This window comes from Carcharodon carcharias, chromosome 2 (assembly GCF_017639515.1).
Source record: "Carcharodon carcharias isolate sCarCar2 chromosome 2, sCarCar2.pri, whole genome shotgun sequence".
Taxonomy (NCBI): Eukaryota; Metazoa; Chordata; class Chondrichthyes; order Lamniformes; family Lamnidae; genus Carcharodon; species Carcharodon carcharias.
Window position 1 is genome coordinate 132,819,134 of NC_054468.1, and position 15,303 is coordinate 132,834,436.

Sequence of the window (15,303 nt, forward strand, 5' to 3'; positions counted from 1 at the left end):
CCATTGCAGTTTAAGTTGGTTGCTGTTTCAACCAATCCATTCATCGTACAAAGGGGCTCACGTATCATACTGAGATTTCATTGCCCTTTACCATAGGAACTTGGACTTAGGAGCAGGAATAGGCCATTCAGCCCATTGAACCTGCTCTGTCATTCAATAAGATCATGGCTCAGCTCCATTTTCCTGTCTGAGCCCACCCCCATAACCTGTGACTCCCTTGTCTGCTTAACTCGGCCTTGAATAAATTCAATGACCCAGCCTCCACTGCTTTCTGCGGAAGAGAATTCCACATGCTAACAACCCTCAAAAAAATTCTGCTCATCTCCATCCAAAATGGGAGAACTAACATTCTTAAACTGTGTCCCCTAGTTCTAGACTCCCTAACAAGTGAAAACATCCTCCCAGGGTCTACTCTATCAAATCCCCTCAGAATCTTATACGTTTCAATAAGATCACCTCTCATTTTTCTAAACTCCAATGGGTATAGGCCCAACGTTTTCAACCTTTCTTTATTAGATAAAGCCCTCATTCCAGGAATGAGTTGAGTGAACCTTCTCAACTGTAACTAATGCAGTTATATCCTTTTTCAAATAAGGAGACCAAAACTGTATACAGTATTCCAAATATGGTTTCACAGCTGCATTAAAACTTCCCTACTTTTATATTCCATTACTTTTGCAACACCAACATTCCATTTGCCATCTTACTCACTTGCTGTACCTGCACACTAACTATTTGTGATTTATTAACCAGGACACCCAGATCCCTCCGTACCACCCAGTTTTGCAACCTCTCTCCGTTTAAATAGTATACAGCTTTTTTATTCTACCTGCCAAAGTGGACAAATTCACATTTTCCCACATTATACTCCATCTGCCAAATTTTTGCCCACTTGCTTAATCTGTCTTTATCCCTTTGTAGACTTTCTACCTCCTCTTGATAAGCTCCTTTCTTGGTGTCATCAGCAAATTTAGCTACTATACATTCAGTCCTTTCATCCAAGTCATTGGTGTAGATAGTAAGGAGTTGAAGCGCCAGCACTGATCCCTGTAGCACTCCACTAGTTACAGCTTGCCAACTCAAAAAAGGCTCATTTATCCCTACTCTCTGCTTCGTGTTAGCTAACCGATTCTTTATCCATGCTAATATGTTTCCCTCTACACCATGTAATCTTTTTTTGTACAGTAACCTTTGATGTGGCACCTTATCAAATGCCTTCTGAAAATCCAAGTATATCACATCTAAGGGTTCTGCTTTATCCACCTTGCTTGTTCTACAAACTCTAATAAATTAGTTAAACACAATTTCCCTTTCACAAAACCATACTGACTCTGCCTGATCAAATTATGATGTTCGTAAGTATCCTGCCTTAACCTCCTTAATAATGGATTCTAACAATTTCCTGCTTTCTGTCTCCCTCCTTTCTTGAATAAAGATGTTACATTCGCTATTTTCCAATCCACCGGGTCACTTCCAGAATCGAAGGAATTTTGGAAGATTATAACCAATGCATCTATTATGTCTGAGCCACTTCTTTTAAGATCCTAGGATGCAGGCCATCTGGTCCAAGGGGCTTGTCAGCCTTTAAGTCTAATAATTTTCCCAGCACCTGTTTCTTAGTGATGGTGATTGTTCTGAGTTCCTCCCTCCCTTTCACCATATGATTTTCAAGTGCCTTTGGGAAGTTTTCCAGGTTTTCCACTGTGAAGACTGATACAAAATACCTGTTCAATGTCTCTGTCATTCCCATGTTTTCCATTATCAATTCCCTAGACTCACTCTCTAGAGGACCAACACTAGCTTTATTACTCTTTTCCTATTTAAATACTTCTAGAAACCCTTTGTTTTTATATTACTAGCTAGCTTTTTCTCATACCCAACTTTCTCCCACTATTTCTTTTTAACCATTCTTAGCTGACCAATCTTCTAACCTTACCCTAATCTTTGCAGATTTGCACAGTATACATCCTTCTCATACAGGCTGTTATGATGTGGCAGGCAATGTGCGCCAGGCAGACCAAATCCAGGTTATCACAACCGTTTTGCAATTTGTATTTATTACGAGAAGATTTACAGTCATGGAGTCGGGGAGGTCTACAGCACAGAAAAAGGCCCTTTAGCCCTTTGAGGTCTGCGCTGGTGAAACATTCTAAATATTCTAATCCCATTTTCCAGTACTAGGCCCATAGCCTTGGATGCCATGGTATCACAAGTGCACATCCAAATACTTCTTAAATGTTATGAGGGTTTCTGTCCCTACCACCTTTTCAGGCAGTGAGTTCCAGATTCCCACCACTCTCTGGGTGAAAAAAATTCTTCCTCACATCCCCTCTAGACCTCCTGCCCCTTACGTTAAATCTATGCCCCCTGGTTGTTGATCCCTCCACCAAAGGGAAAAGTTCCTTCCTGTCTACCCTATCTATGCTCCTCATAATTTTATACACCACAATCATGTCCCCCCCTCAATTTCCTCTGCTCCAGGGAAAGTAACCCCAGTCTATCCAATCTTCCCTCATAATTAAAACTCTCCAGCCCAAACAACAACCTGTTAAATCTCCTCTACAATCTCTCTAGTGCAATCACATCCTTCCTATAATGCAGATTCCAGAACTGCACACAATACTCTAGCTGTGGCCTAACCAGCTTTTCATACAGTTCCAGCATAACCTCCCTGTTCTTATATTCTACGTCTTGACTAATAAAGACAAGTATCCCATATGCCTTCTTAACCACCTTATCTACCTGTCCTGCTACCTTAAGGGACTGGTGGACATGCATGCCAAGGTCCCTCTGATCTTCGGTACTTCCCAGGGTCCTACCATTCATCGTGTCTTCCCATGCCTTGTTTGTCCTGCCCAAGTGCATCACCTCACAATTATCCGGATTAAATTCCATTTGCCACTGATCAGCCCATCTGACGAGCTCATCTATATCCTCCTGTAATCTAAGGCTATCCTCCTCACTATTTACCACCCCACCAATTTTTGTGTCATCCGCGAACTTACTGATCAACATTCCTACATTCAAGTCTAAATTGTTTATATATAACAAAAACAGCAAGGGACCCAACACCGATCCCTGTGGAACCCCACTGGAAACAGGCATCCAGTCACAAAAACACCCCTCGACCATCACCCTCTGCTTCCTGCCACTCAGCCAATTCTGGATCCAATTTGCCAAATTGCCTTGGATCCCATGGGCTCTTACCTTCATTAGTCTCCCATGCGGGACCTTATCAAAAGCCTTACTGAAGTCCAAGTAGACAACGTCAAATGCATTGCCCTCATCTACACACCTAGTCACCTTTTCGAAAAATTCAATCAAGCTGGTCAAACATGACCTCCCCTTAACAAAACCATGCTGACTGTCCTTGATTAATCCCTGCCTCTCCAAGTGTAGATTAATTCTGTCCCTCAGAATTGCTTTCAATAGTTTCCCCACCACTGAGGTTAGACTGACTGGCTTGTAGTTTCCTGGTTTAACCCTTCCTCCCTTCTTGAATAACAGTACCACACTGGTTGTCCTCCAGTCCTCTGGCACCTTTCCTGTGGCCATAGAGGTATTGAAATTTATTGCCAGCGCCCCTATCATCTTCTCCCTTGCCTCACTCAACAGCCTGGGATACATTTCATCCAGGTCTGTACTTTTAAGCCTGCCAGACCACTTAGAACCTCCTCCCTTTCTATGCTAATTCCTTTAATTATATCACAGTCCTTCTGGCTAATTTCCATACCCACATCGTCCATCTCACAAAATATTCATTTAGAACCCTACTTACATCTTCCTGCTCCACACACATATTACTACTATGGTCCTTAATGGGCCCTACTCTTTCTCTAGTTATCCTTTTAATGTACTTGTAAAATAACTTTGGGTTTTCCTTTATTTTACCTGCCAATGTTTCTTCATACTCCCTTTTTGCTCTCCTAATTTCCTTTTTAAGTTCCCCCTTACACATTCTATACTCCTCTAGGGCTTAAGCTATTTTGAGCCCTCGGTAAATGCCATAAGCCTATCTTTTTCTCTTTATCCAATCCAGTATATCCCTCAGCATCCAGGGTTCCCTGGATTTGATGGTCCCACCTTTTGTCTTTACCGGAATATGTTGGCCCTGTACTCTCCCTAATTCCTTCTTGAATGAGCCCCACTGCTCTGATGCAGATTTACCTAAAAATAGCTGCTCCCAGTCCACTCTGGCCAAATCATATCTGATTTTATTAAAATCGGCCTTCCCCCAATTTAGAACACTGACTTTTGGCCCATCCTTGTCCTTTTCCATAACAATCTTTAACTTCCTCGCTTAGCCATGGATGCTTTTTCCCCTTCTTACCATCTTTCTTCCTCTTTGGAATATATTTTACTTGGGAGGAATTGAATATCTCCTTAAATATCTGCCACTGTTCATCAACTGTCCTACCTTGTCTTCTTCCTGCCCAGTCCAGTCGGGCCAAATTTGCCCTCATGTCTATGTAATTACCTTTGTTTAACTCCAGAACACTAGTGTGGGACTCAAGTTTCTCGCCCTCAAAATGAACTTGAAATTCTAGCATGCTATGATCACTCTTCCCTAAAGGATCCTTTACTATGAGATCATTAATTAATCCCATCTCATTACACAAAACCAAATCCTGAATAGCCTGCTCCCTGGTCGGTTCCACAACATATTGGTCCAAGAAACAATCTCTAATACACTCTATGAACTCTTCCTCGAGGCTACCCTTGCCAATTTGATTAGTCCAGTCTATATGCATATTAAAATCACCCATGATTATTGCCCTGCCTTTCTTACCTGCTCCCAATATTTCCTGGTTTATATTGTACCCTACTGCTGAGCTACTGTTTGGGGACCTATAAATTACTCCCACCAGGGACTTCTTTCCCTTGCTATTTCTTATTTCTACCCAGACTGACTCTACGTCTTGCTCTCCAGTGCCTATATCATTCCTCACTATAGCACTGTAAGAGCACCAATTTGCTTATGGCTCAGATAATAATCCAGAGATTATTACCCTTAGAGGTTCTGTTTTTTAATTTTTATGCTGTTTTTAAAGTCCTGTTGTTCTCACCCCTCACATCATTTTCAAAGTCCTGAACTTAGTTCCTGAAACTGTCCTAATAATGTCACAAATTGATTGTGATTGACAGTTAACTGCCAAGCATTGTGTGACATTTAAAACATCCAGTTTGACCCTGATTGTTCAAGGCATTGCCCTGAGGAATGAGTCAGCAAGTGGCTGTCACTTATTTTGTTTAGTTGAAACAGGCGCAATATGTGTACATGCTTCTGTCTGGGCAAGGCATTTCTTTGTAGACAGAAAGAACATGTATACACATTGTACCGGTTTCAGCTAAATAAAGTAAGTGACAGCTTGGCAGTTAACTGGCAGTCACCATCAATTGGTGCACCCCCATAGCTATGCATCTACCAGAATCCATTTGTCAACCAATACAGAATAAATTGTTTTCCCCTTATATTGGCATTCTTGAGAATTGTGCAAGCTTCGTCATGTCTTTGTCAGCAATACTCGTATATTTATTTCTATCTCTACTAACAATTTGTCCATTTTGTTACGAATACTGTGCACATTCAGATACAGAGCCTTTAACTCTCATTTTATCATTTTTGCAATCTCTGGCCTTGAGTTTGTACTTGCTGTCCCTTCCTGCCACACTTTGGTTATCATTACCTGATCGCTACCATGCTCTATTACCTCGTTGTTTCTCTTTGATTTACTACATCCCGTCTTGCATGATCCCTTCCCACCACTATTAAAGCCCTTTCTACCGCCCTAGTTATACGACTCACCAGCATGGTTTACGTAAAGATTGTCCCAATGGTACAGCTCCCATTTTCCCCAGTATTGGTGCCGTGCCCCATGAATCGAAACCTATTTCTCCCATACCAGTCTTTGAGCCATGTATTCATCTCCCTGCTCTTACTTACCCTGCACCAATTTGCTCATGGCTCAGATAATAATCCAGAGATTATTACCCTTAGAGGTTCTGTTTTTTAATTTTTTATGCTGTTTTTAAAGTCCTGTTGTTCTCACCCCTCGCATCATTTTCAAAGTCCTGAAATTAGTTCCTGAAACTGTCCTAATAATGTCACCTTCATGCTCACAAACTTCCTTTAAGATTTTTGAAGTACATCCAATACATAATGGCTGGATGATATGTATAAATTTTCACTCCAATTGGATATCAAAATGGCAGCAGCCCAGTTTAAAAGTAAACTTGCTTTGGCTCCTCTCCCAAAACCAAGAATGGCATGAAAAAAAATGTTGAATTACATTCTTCTCCTTGAAAGGAATATATTATTTTTCAAATATTGTAGTCCCTGGAGTCTACCTGAAGGTTTCACAATTCAACTTGGTGCATGTTCACTTGCATTGCATTCATCTTGTACAAAATTTACTACTCCTCTTCGATTTTATGCATAAAAATCAGCGCTGTCTGATCTGTTCCTTTGCAACTGTCTTTGGACATCTCAGAACAAGTTTAAAAAAAGTATTAAATTAGAATACAGTACTCAATTTCATAGCAGGATAAAATATAATGCACATCCCTTGCTCTCCTGAATTGGCCTCAATTCATGCAAAATATGTTCCCGGTTAGTCAAATACACAAGACAATGACCAAGTTGTATTATATCTGCAAGCATTAGACATTCTTTGTTCATTGCAACAAACTGCACTAATAGGAACTCACTGTGCTGGTTGATCAACATGTGCCACATGCATATCTGTCAACACTTACTAAGGCTTAAACGCAAGGACAGAATGACATGAATGGCCTACTGCTGCTCCTACGTCTTATGGAGAGCAAACAAAAATGAATCCAAGATTGCTATTACCAGAAAAACAAGTGTGCCCTGTGTTTCCATGGAAGTTTTTGAGAGGAGACACAAATGAAGATGATAATTCAGTATCTCTTTTATTATTGATCATTCAATTTAGCGTGTTACAAATAAATAGGTGCCTGAAGAAACAATCTCATTAAAAAGATCAATTTCCATTCATTACACACTGAAGAATGCTGAGGAATGGAATATTTTGCACATTCTGCATTAAACATTGGTATCTCATGCATTGCATAAAGTCCCATATCCTATGTCCCAACAATGCACTTCTTATAGCCACTCTGGGAAAAAGTCAATTAGTCCCAAATTATGGTTCATCTTATGCTTAGAACTACATGTGCTTGAAATTAAATTTGCGCTACCAAAGTTCATTTAACTCATAACCCATACATCAAAGGAAGAAAGACTTTCAGCACATCAATTTGGACTTGCTCCCAGATAGAATGAGCAAATGCTCCAGTCCACTTTGTGCCTATTAACAAGCGCGCAACCTGCAGTGCTTACATTTTTCACCCCAACCAATATCATTTTATTCTCTTTGTTGGAAGTCCTCTATTTAAATAAAATTGCAACTCAGAATATTCAGTTGTGTGGGTCCCCTGATAGAAAAGTTGGTAACAGTAAAGATATTGTGCACCTGACCATTTAGTCCACATGGGCAGTACAACACATATTAGATTCATAGTTTGTTCAAGCTTAGTTGCCAGGATGACAAAGTGCAGAGAAATTATACCCCAGTAGCAGACAAGCCTGAAAATGTGGATAGGGCGGGCCAGAAAGATTGCATGCCATATGGCTAGATGAGAAGAGCAACTGCTGTCCATAGAATGATGCTCCAACAATACCTCTGCAGTTTCAGAAGAAGAGGGAGGAATTGGCATGAAAAATAATTTTTAAAAAGGAACAAAGACTTGCATTTATATTACGATTTTCACGACTGCTGGACATCGCAAAGCACTGTACAGCCAATTAAGTACTTTTTGAAGTGTACTCACTGTTGTGATGTAGGCAAAATGGCAGCTCAGCAAACTCCCACAAACAGCAATGTGATAATGACCAAATAATCTGTTTTTTGTGATGTTGAGAGGGGAATAAATATTGGCCAGTGCACTGGGATAACTCAGACTCTTTTTCAAAATAGTGCCACAGGATCTTTTACATCCACCCGAGCAGAAAAATGGGACCTTTGTTTAATGCCTCATCTGAAAGATAACACTGGGGATGTTGGCAGCCTTAATTTTTGTGCTCAAGCCCTGGAATGGGACTTGAACCCGGAAACTTGCATTTCAGAGGTAAGCGTGTAACCAACCGAGCCACATCTATAATTTTCAGGTTGAAAAAGGTAGCCCTGTCAAATTTTGCTGGTTATGTAGGATTCTAACAGGACTCTCAAGATCTCCTTTCTGAGTTGTCTTCTCCCTTATTCTAAACAGTGCAACCACACTGCAGGAATCATTTTAATTTTCTCATATCGCCAAACTACAACCGGAAAGAAAGTCAGACAAGAAATGAATCGAACGGTTGATTAGTCATCATCTATTTTTCACCTGTAATACAAGTTAAAATTACCCCAAGAAAAGTAGTTTATTCTAAAGCTTGCATCAGAACCATGTAGAGACTATTCATTTGGATTACAGAACTATGGTGAGTAGCAACGGCACTCAATTTACTCTGTGTTGGGGGATTTCAATCTTGATCACAAAGAATGGCTGGGTAGCAACACTACTGACCGATCTGGCTGAGTCCTCAAGAAAATGTCTGCCAGACTGAGCTTGAGGCAAGTGGCAAGAGCACCAACACAAGGGAAAAGCCTACTTGACCTCGTCCTCACCAATCCTCACCTGTCACAGATGCATCTGTCCATGACAGTATTGGTAGGAGTGACCACCGCACAGTCCTTGTGGAGACGTAGTCCCGTCTTCACATTGAGGATAACATCCATCATGTTGTGTGGCGTTATCACCATCCTAAATGAGATAAGATTCAGATCAGACCTAGCAGCTCAAAACTGGGCATCCATGAGGCACCGTGGGGCATAATCTTACTCCACCACAATCCGTAACCTCCTAACACAACATATATCTCACTCTATAAACTATATAGCCAAGGGATCAATCCTGGTTCAACAGGGAGTGTAACTATTTTGAGTCAACCAATTAAACTAAATTAATAAAATCAGGGACAAAACAAAAAGCAGTCCCTTAAAGGGAAACTTGGCCAAATGAGAAGAGCAACTGCTGTCCATAGAATGATGCTCCAGCATACCTCTGTGGTTTCAGAAGAGAGGGAGGAATTGGCATGAAAAATAATTTTTAAAAAGGAACAAAAACTTGCATTTATTTAACGATTTTCACGACTACTGGACATCACAAAGCACTCTACAGCCAATTAAGTACCTTGCATGCAATCTTTCTGGCCCACCCTATCCACATTTTCAGGCTTGTCTGCTACTGCGGTATAATTTCTCCGCACTTAGTCATCCTGGCAACTAAGCTTGAACAAACTATGAATCTAATATGTGTTGCACTGCCCATGTGGAAAAACAAAGACAAAATTTAAAGGAAACCAGCAAACAATAAACCAAAATGTGATTAACAAGGTCAATAAAACACCCCAGTCCCCGCAGTGCCCACTGAGCATGGGAGGCCTCGACAGTGTCAGCAGATACTGCGTGCTCCCTCTCCAGGGACACACAGTCACAAACACAGCCACGGAAGAGGGGCAGACAGTTGGGTCGGACGACCCCCTCGATTGCCCACTGCCTGGACCTGTTAATGGGTCAACTTGGCCAGGCCAGGAGCAGGTTCACGAGGAGGTCCTCCTCCCTCCCAGCACCCTCTCTACACTGGGTGCCCGTAGATCAGGAGCGTGGGACATAAGGAGTGTAGGAGAGCATGCTAGGAGCAACACCAAGAATGCATAAAAATGAGATACCAACCCAGTGAAGCTACAACACAGGACTAAAATCACGCTATGCAGCAGGAGCAGCATGCCATAAACAGAGCTAAGTGATCTAACAGCCAGTGGATCAGGTCAAAGGTCTACAATCCTGCCACATCCAGTCATGAATGGTAGCGGACAACTAACAGGAGGAGAAGGCTCCACAAACATCCCCATCCTCAAATGATGAGGGAGCCATGTGCGTCAGTGCCACCATCTTCTGCTGGAGTGTCAAGCAGATGGTCTATCTCGGCCTCCTTCCCAGCATGACAGATGCCAGAATTCAGCCAATTCAATTCACTCCATATGATATCAAAAACAGCTGAGCACATTGGGCACAACAATGGCTATGGGCCACGATAACATCTTGCCTCTCGTCACCATCCTAACTTGGAAACAGATTGGCGTTACTTGATTCCAGCTCCAATCCCAGAAATGAATGGATATAATGGACATACCCACTACATGAGGACCTCAGATTTAAACACTGACAAGTTGCCTGTAATATTATGTGCTTAAAATGTATTGTTGGTAATTAAATAAATTAATCAAGACAATAACTGAAAAACACCAGAGGTATAACGCAGTTAATCAAGGTAAAGATTGAAAACCCTTGAGAGAGATCTGGTTAGGGGCCAATAACGTTTTGTTTAAAGTTGACAAAGTGTGAGATTTAAGGCACTTGTTAACAGAATAAAGCCACAAGATTGCACAGATATTGAACAAACAAAAATAAACTTTACTATACAAGGTCAGAAAGATAAAACAATTTACAATATCTATCTTATACTCTAGCATTCAGAGTAAAAATGAGGAACATGTGAATTAACAAGCAAACTGTGGTCGAACACACTATATTGCACAATAAAATGACAGATGCAACCAAAACAGATTCCATGGATTTCTCAACAACTCACCCAGACGTTAGTCACACTGAGTCAACCAATCTCACTGAAGCTCTGTCTCTCACACAAGGGTCTTCAATCTTTACCTTCAGAGTTCTTGCCTTGGAATTCTCTCTAAAAGTCGCCCAAACTCAGACATCTTCAATGACAGCCCACCTCACAGGGTTTCAATCTCGCCTTCTGAGATTCTGTTCCCCTGGGTTCCTGAGTATACTTCGGCTACGCCAAGCAGTACACCACTGCTCCAAAGGGGTTCTTTATCCCAATGGCCTCTAGCACGGAGTCACCAACCTTTGGCTGCCTTCTTGAATCTTCAGGGTATCTTCTCAACCCTCTTCATTTAAAGTTTGCTCTCCGCAGCCCTTTTCTAACTAGGGCCTGTTTCACTGCTCTTCTCTTTTTCTTAACTGAGACCTGTTTCTGTCCTCTGTCTTTGTCCCTTACCTGGGACTTCCTTTTGGGGCCTCTCTCTGTCCCCCTCCCTTTTCCCTTTCTCTAGGACACTTCTTGACACTGGCATTCTGCACCCAGTTACTTGACCTGGGTTTTCACATCCTCCTTCTTTTGCCTCTATGCATCCTGGGCCCAAAAAACGAGAAGATGTTGAATTGCACATGTGCAGCCTGCTCCAGGTCTGAAGACCATCAGGACTTGGAGTTCCCGACAAGCAGGTAAATATGAGTTTCACAACAAAACAAAGCTACACCATGCAGCTAAACAGAAACCAAAAACTAACAATTTGTTTCCAAGTGTGTGCAGTACACATTACAAATTCTTCCCTTAATTGCCAAAAATGAGTCACCTTTTCTTTGAAAGAAGTCACACCCATGGGTAGTTAAATCAACATGTCACAAAAATTCACCAAAGTCCAACCTTTAAATCCTTTTAATTAATATCACACACGAAATGTGGATTGCACCCTTACTGGAATGAATTTCAGATCTTAAGGCCTGGATGGTAGAAGGGCCAACTACCAATTGTAGACAAAGGCAGTGGGGCGGGGTGGGGGGTGCTTGGGGGAGAGAGAAAAAAAACAGAATTGGAGGAACACAGCTCGTAAGGAGTTGCAGGAGAGTACAGAGACAGGGTGGGGCAAGGCCATGGAGAGATTTGAACAAGAAAAGAATTTTAATTACTCCAATTGTATACACAGTTATAAAATACTCACATCTCTTTCTTCCTTCAACTGAGACTCGATGAACAGTTTTAAGGATATTCAATGAAGTGTTTTAATTCAGCTTTATGACCAAGAAATTTCATTTCATTAGCAGAGTACAACAGAGTCCAACTAACTTTTTGTATACTCAAAAGACCTTTACAACTTTCACAAAATATACTCAGCTTTAAAACTAACCAGCAATTCTTGTAGGAGCCATAAAGCTACAATCCCCCATCAAGAAAGCATGTGACCTGGCACCCAAGTCTCAGTCAATACTACTCTGCAGGTAGCAACACACATCAGCAATAGTGGAAAAAGCAACTAACTTTACAATTGTATCTCCTTTTTACTGAAGGGGAGTGATATCCTTAACAACAAAGCCAAGATAAAGAACCTTGCAAATGGACATTTTAACTCAATATCGTGCCATTCAGCAGTATGATGGGGATGCTACCAGAAAGGAGAATGTCTTTCATGAAGGGCAAAGATAAAATGGTTATGAGGGGGAAATATTGAAATTAGGAACAAAATGGTGAAACAAACACATTTGCTTGTATTCTCCGAGACAAGAAACTTGGATTTTTGTCCTGTGCATGATCTAAATCAAATAGAGATTGCATGCAAACACTGCCCCATCAAGATCATGAGTTATAGACAGTGAAACTGCAGACAGTAGTGATTCAAGCTCAATCATATTCTAGTTCTGCTTATGCAGTAGGTTTTATGTAATTATGTAATTCTGGCTATTCTTGTACATTCGTGCAACACTGCTTTTAAATCACATTTATTTTGAACCTTCAACACTGCCCATGCTATTTATTTTTGTACCACCCATTACTTGTAGAGATCAAGTATAAACCGGTATAGAATTATTTGTCAGTTCTGTATTAACAGATATTCAAGTAAACTCTTTTCTTAAAATCTTTTTTAATTTAGATGTTCAGAGCTACAGACCTACTTACCCCTATAATCGAACGCGACTACATGGTAGCCTTGTGAGCTCAGGACCTATAAATGGGGAGAAACAAAATCAAGAATGTAGAGGTGGAAGGACAAATAAGGTCAGTATTTGAATCTATACAGGCATAAGTAAGCAATAAATATATTGTACTCAGGTAAAAAGACGATAATGGAATTTCCCCTTGGCTTTAACAGTGTACAAGTGAACAACATACGCATTTTTATTTTGAAAAATATCTAGTGCGTCCGTGACTTCATACTGTTCAAATATGGGAGCACACAGAAATTGTGTTAAGGGTAGTTCATCCCACAGATCGATTTATTGGGATCAAGTCATCACACAAAGAAAGAAGCTCTAATATTGTCCTCTATTATTTAACAGGCTTATGAACATGTTGCTGCTAAACTTTTACTAATTCGTCAAAAATAACAAGGAAGAAAATAAAAAACAGCCCCTTTCAGAGCTTTGTTGCTGTATTGCAAGGACAGCACAAGTTTTGCTTCTCACATTCCAGCTGCAGCTAATTTGCCTATATTTTTGATGGCTCAGAGGTCAAAAGCACAGAAAAACAGAGGTGAGGGGGCAAGATAAACTACACTCCAGTAATCTGGGATTGCATATATTAAACCATTCTTCATTTGCTTCTCAATTCACATATATTAGAATAATACTTTTACAGCTTAAAATAAACTGCAAGTGGATAATAGCCCAGCCCAGCTCCGTTTTCACTGGCTCTCCATGCTTAAAGGAAGGACTTACAGTCATAAAGCATCTTTCACAATCTCTGGACATTCCAAAATATTTTATAGTGAATTAAGTACATTAAAAAAAAATAAAGTCACTGCAATAACATAAGAAATTCAAAAGCCAATGTGCACACAGACAGACACAGACAATCCCACAAATGCCATTGGAATAATGACCAAATCAAATATTTCACTGAAATTGGATGAGGGATGAATATTGGTCAGGATGCTAGGGAAAATTCCCCTAGTCCTTAAATGGTGTCACGGGATTTTCCTTTACTTCAAATTTGCATAATTTCGGTCTCAGTGGATAGAAATTAAAAGCAGGACTAAAATCATAGAATAGTTACATCAACACCACAGGAGGCCAATCTGCGCCAGCCCTGCAAAAGTAATTCAGCCAGTCACATTCCCCCACCCATTCCCCATAATCCTGCAATTTTTAAAAAAAAATCTTTAGGTATTTATCCAATTCCCCTTCAAAAACAACAACTGAATCTGCCTACACCACCCTCTCGGGCAGTGCGCATTCCGGTTCCTAACCATTTGTTGTCATTGATTCTTCAGTTCGCCACCTCAAAACTCCTCTGGTTCATGACCTCAGCACCAAAGGAAAGTTTCTTGCCATCTACTCACTCCAGCAAACCAGAGGAACTGAGAGATTTTCTTTGCTGAAAAAGAGGCTTAAAAATCTGGTCTTAGAGAAAAGGCTGTTTGTACAGGTGGACGGACTGAGCTTCGAAGGTAGCAGCATCAACAGGTATAAATGGGCGACTGAAAATGTCTAGTCACGGCCAGAAGTCTTATGGTGAATGTGTGCAGCAGTCAGAGATGTTTTTCACTGCTAATATTATTCTCGAAGATCCCGAAAATCAAAGGAAAAGGCAACATTTTTGATGAAAGCAGGCCCAGAAATGTACGAAACACTCAATAATTTGCTCGTCCCCTACAAAGCAAAAAGACATGCTGCTGTCAGAGAGTGTGTGTAAGCTTGAGCAGCACTGTAATCCCAAACCATTGGAAATTGCAGAAAGCTATCGGTTTGGAACAAGGAATCAGCTGCCCGGTGAGGACACTGGAGAATCTTATCATGGCTTTGGAAAAGCTGACCTTTCATTGTAATTTTGGAGAATTTCAAGAGAGAGGATTGCAGGACAGATTTGTGTGTGGTTTAAAAAGTGAATGCATTCACAGTAAAGTTGCTGACATTGCTAAAGTTAACTTTCAACATAGCTTGCCAAGCAGTATTGGCCATGGACATGGCAGAACATGATTCGAGAGAAATTATTGTTCTCACTAGAGCGACGGAGATTGAGGGGCGACTTGGTAGAAGTTTACAAAATTATGAGTGGCATGGACAGAGTAGATAGTCAGAAGCTTTCTCCCAGGGTGGAAGAGTCAATTACAAGGGGAAATAGATTTAAGGTGAGAGGAGAAAACTATAGAGGAGATGTGTGGGACAAGTTTTTTACGCAGAGGGTAGTGAGTGTCTGGAATCCGCTGCCAGAGGAGGTGGTGGAAGCAGGTACGATAGTGGTGTTTAAGAGGCAGCTTGACAAATACATTAATAGGATGGGAATAGAGGGATACGGATCCCGGAAGTGCAAAATTTTTTAGTTGACGGGCAATATGATCGGCGCAGGCTTGGAGGGCCGAAAGGCCTGTTCCTGTGCTGTACTTTTCTTTGTTCTTTGTTCTTAAAATTAAAAGCTGCCAGTTGTCTGATGTAAATA

General features: G+C 40.9%; 1 protein-coding gene across 2 annotated transcripts in view; it reads right to left on the bottom strand.

Moving 5' to 3' along the window:
- abhd12 (abhydrolase domain containing 12, lysophospholipase) overlaps nt 1-15,303 on the bottom strand; it is a 154,321-nt gene that overhangs the window by 72,756 nt on the left and 66,262 nt on the right. For both annotated transcript variants that reach the window (XM_041177024.1, XM_041177014.1), the window contains one exon: nt 12,826-12,871. In XM_041177024.1, coding sequence (XP_041032958.1) covers nt 12,826-12,871 — 46 coding nt within the window. The remainder of the gene's footprint in view (nt 1-12,825; nt 12,872-15,303) is intronic.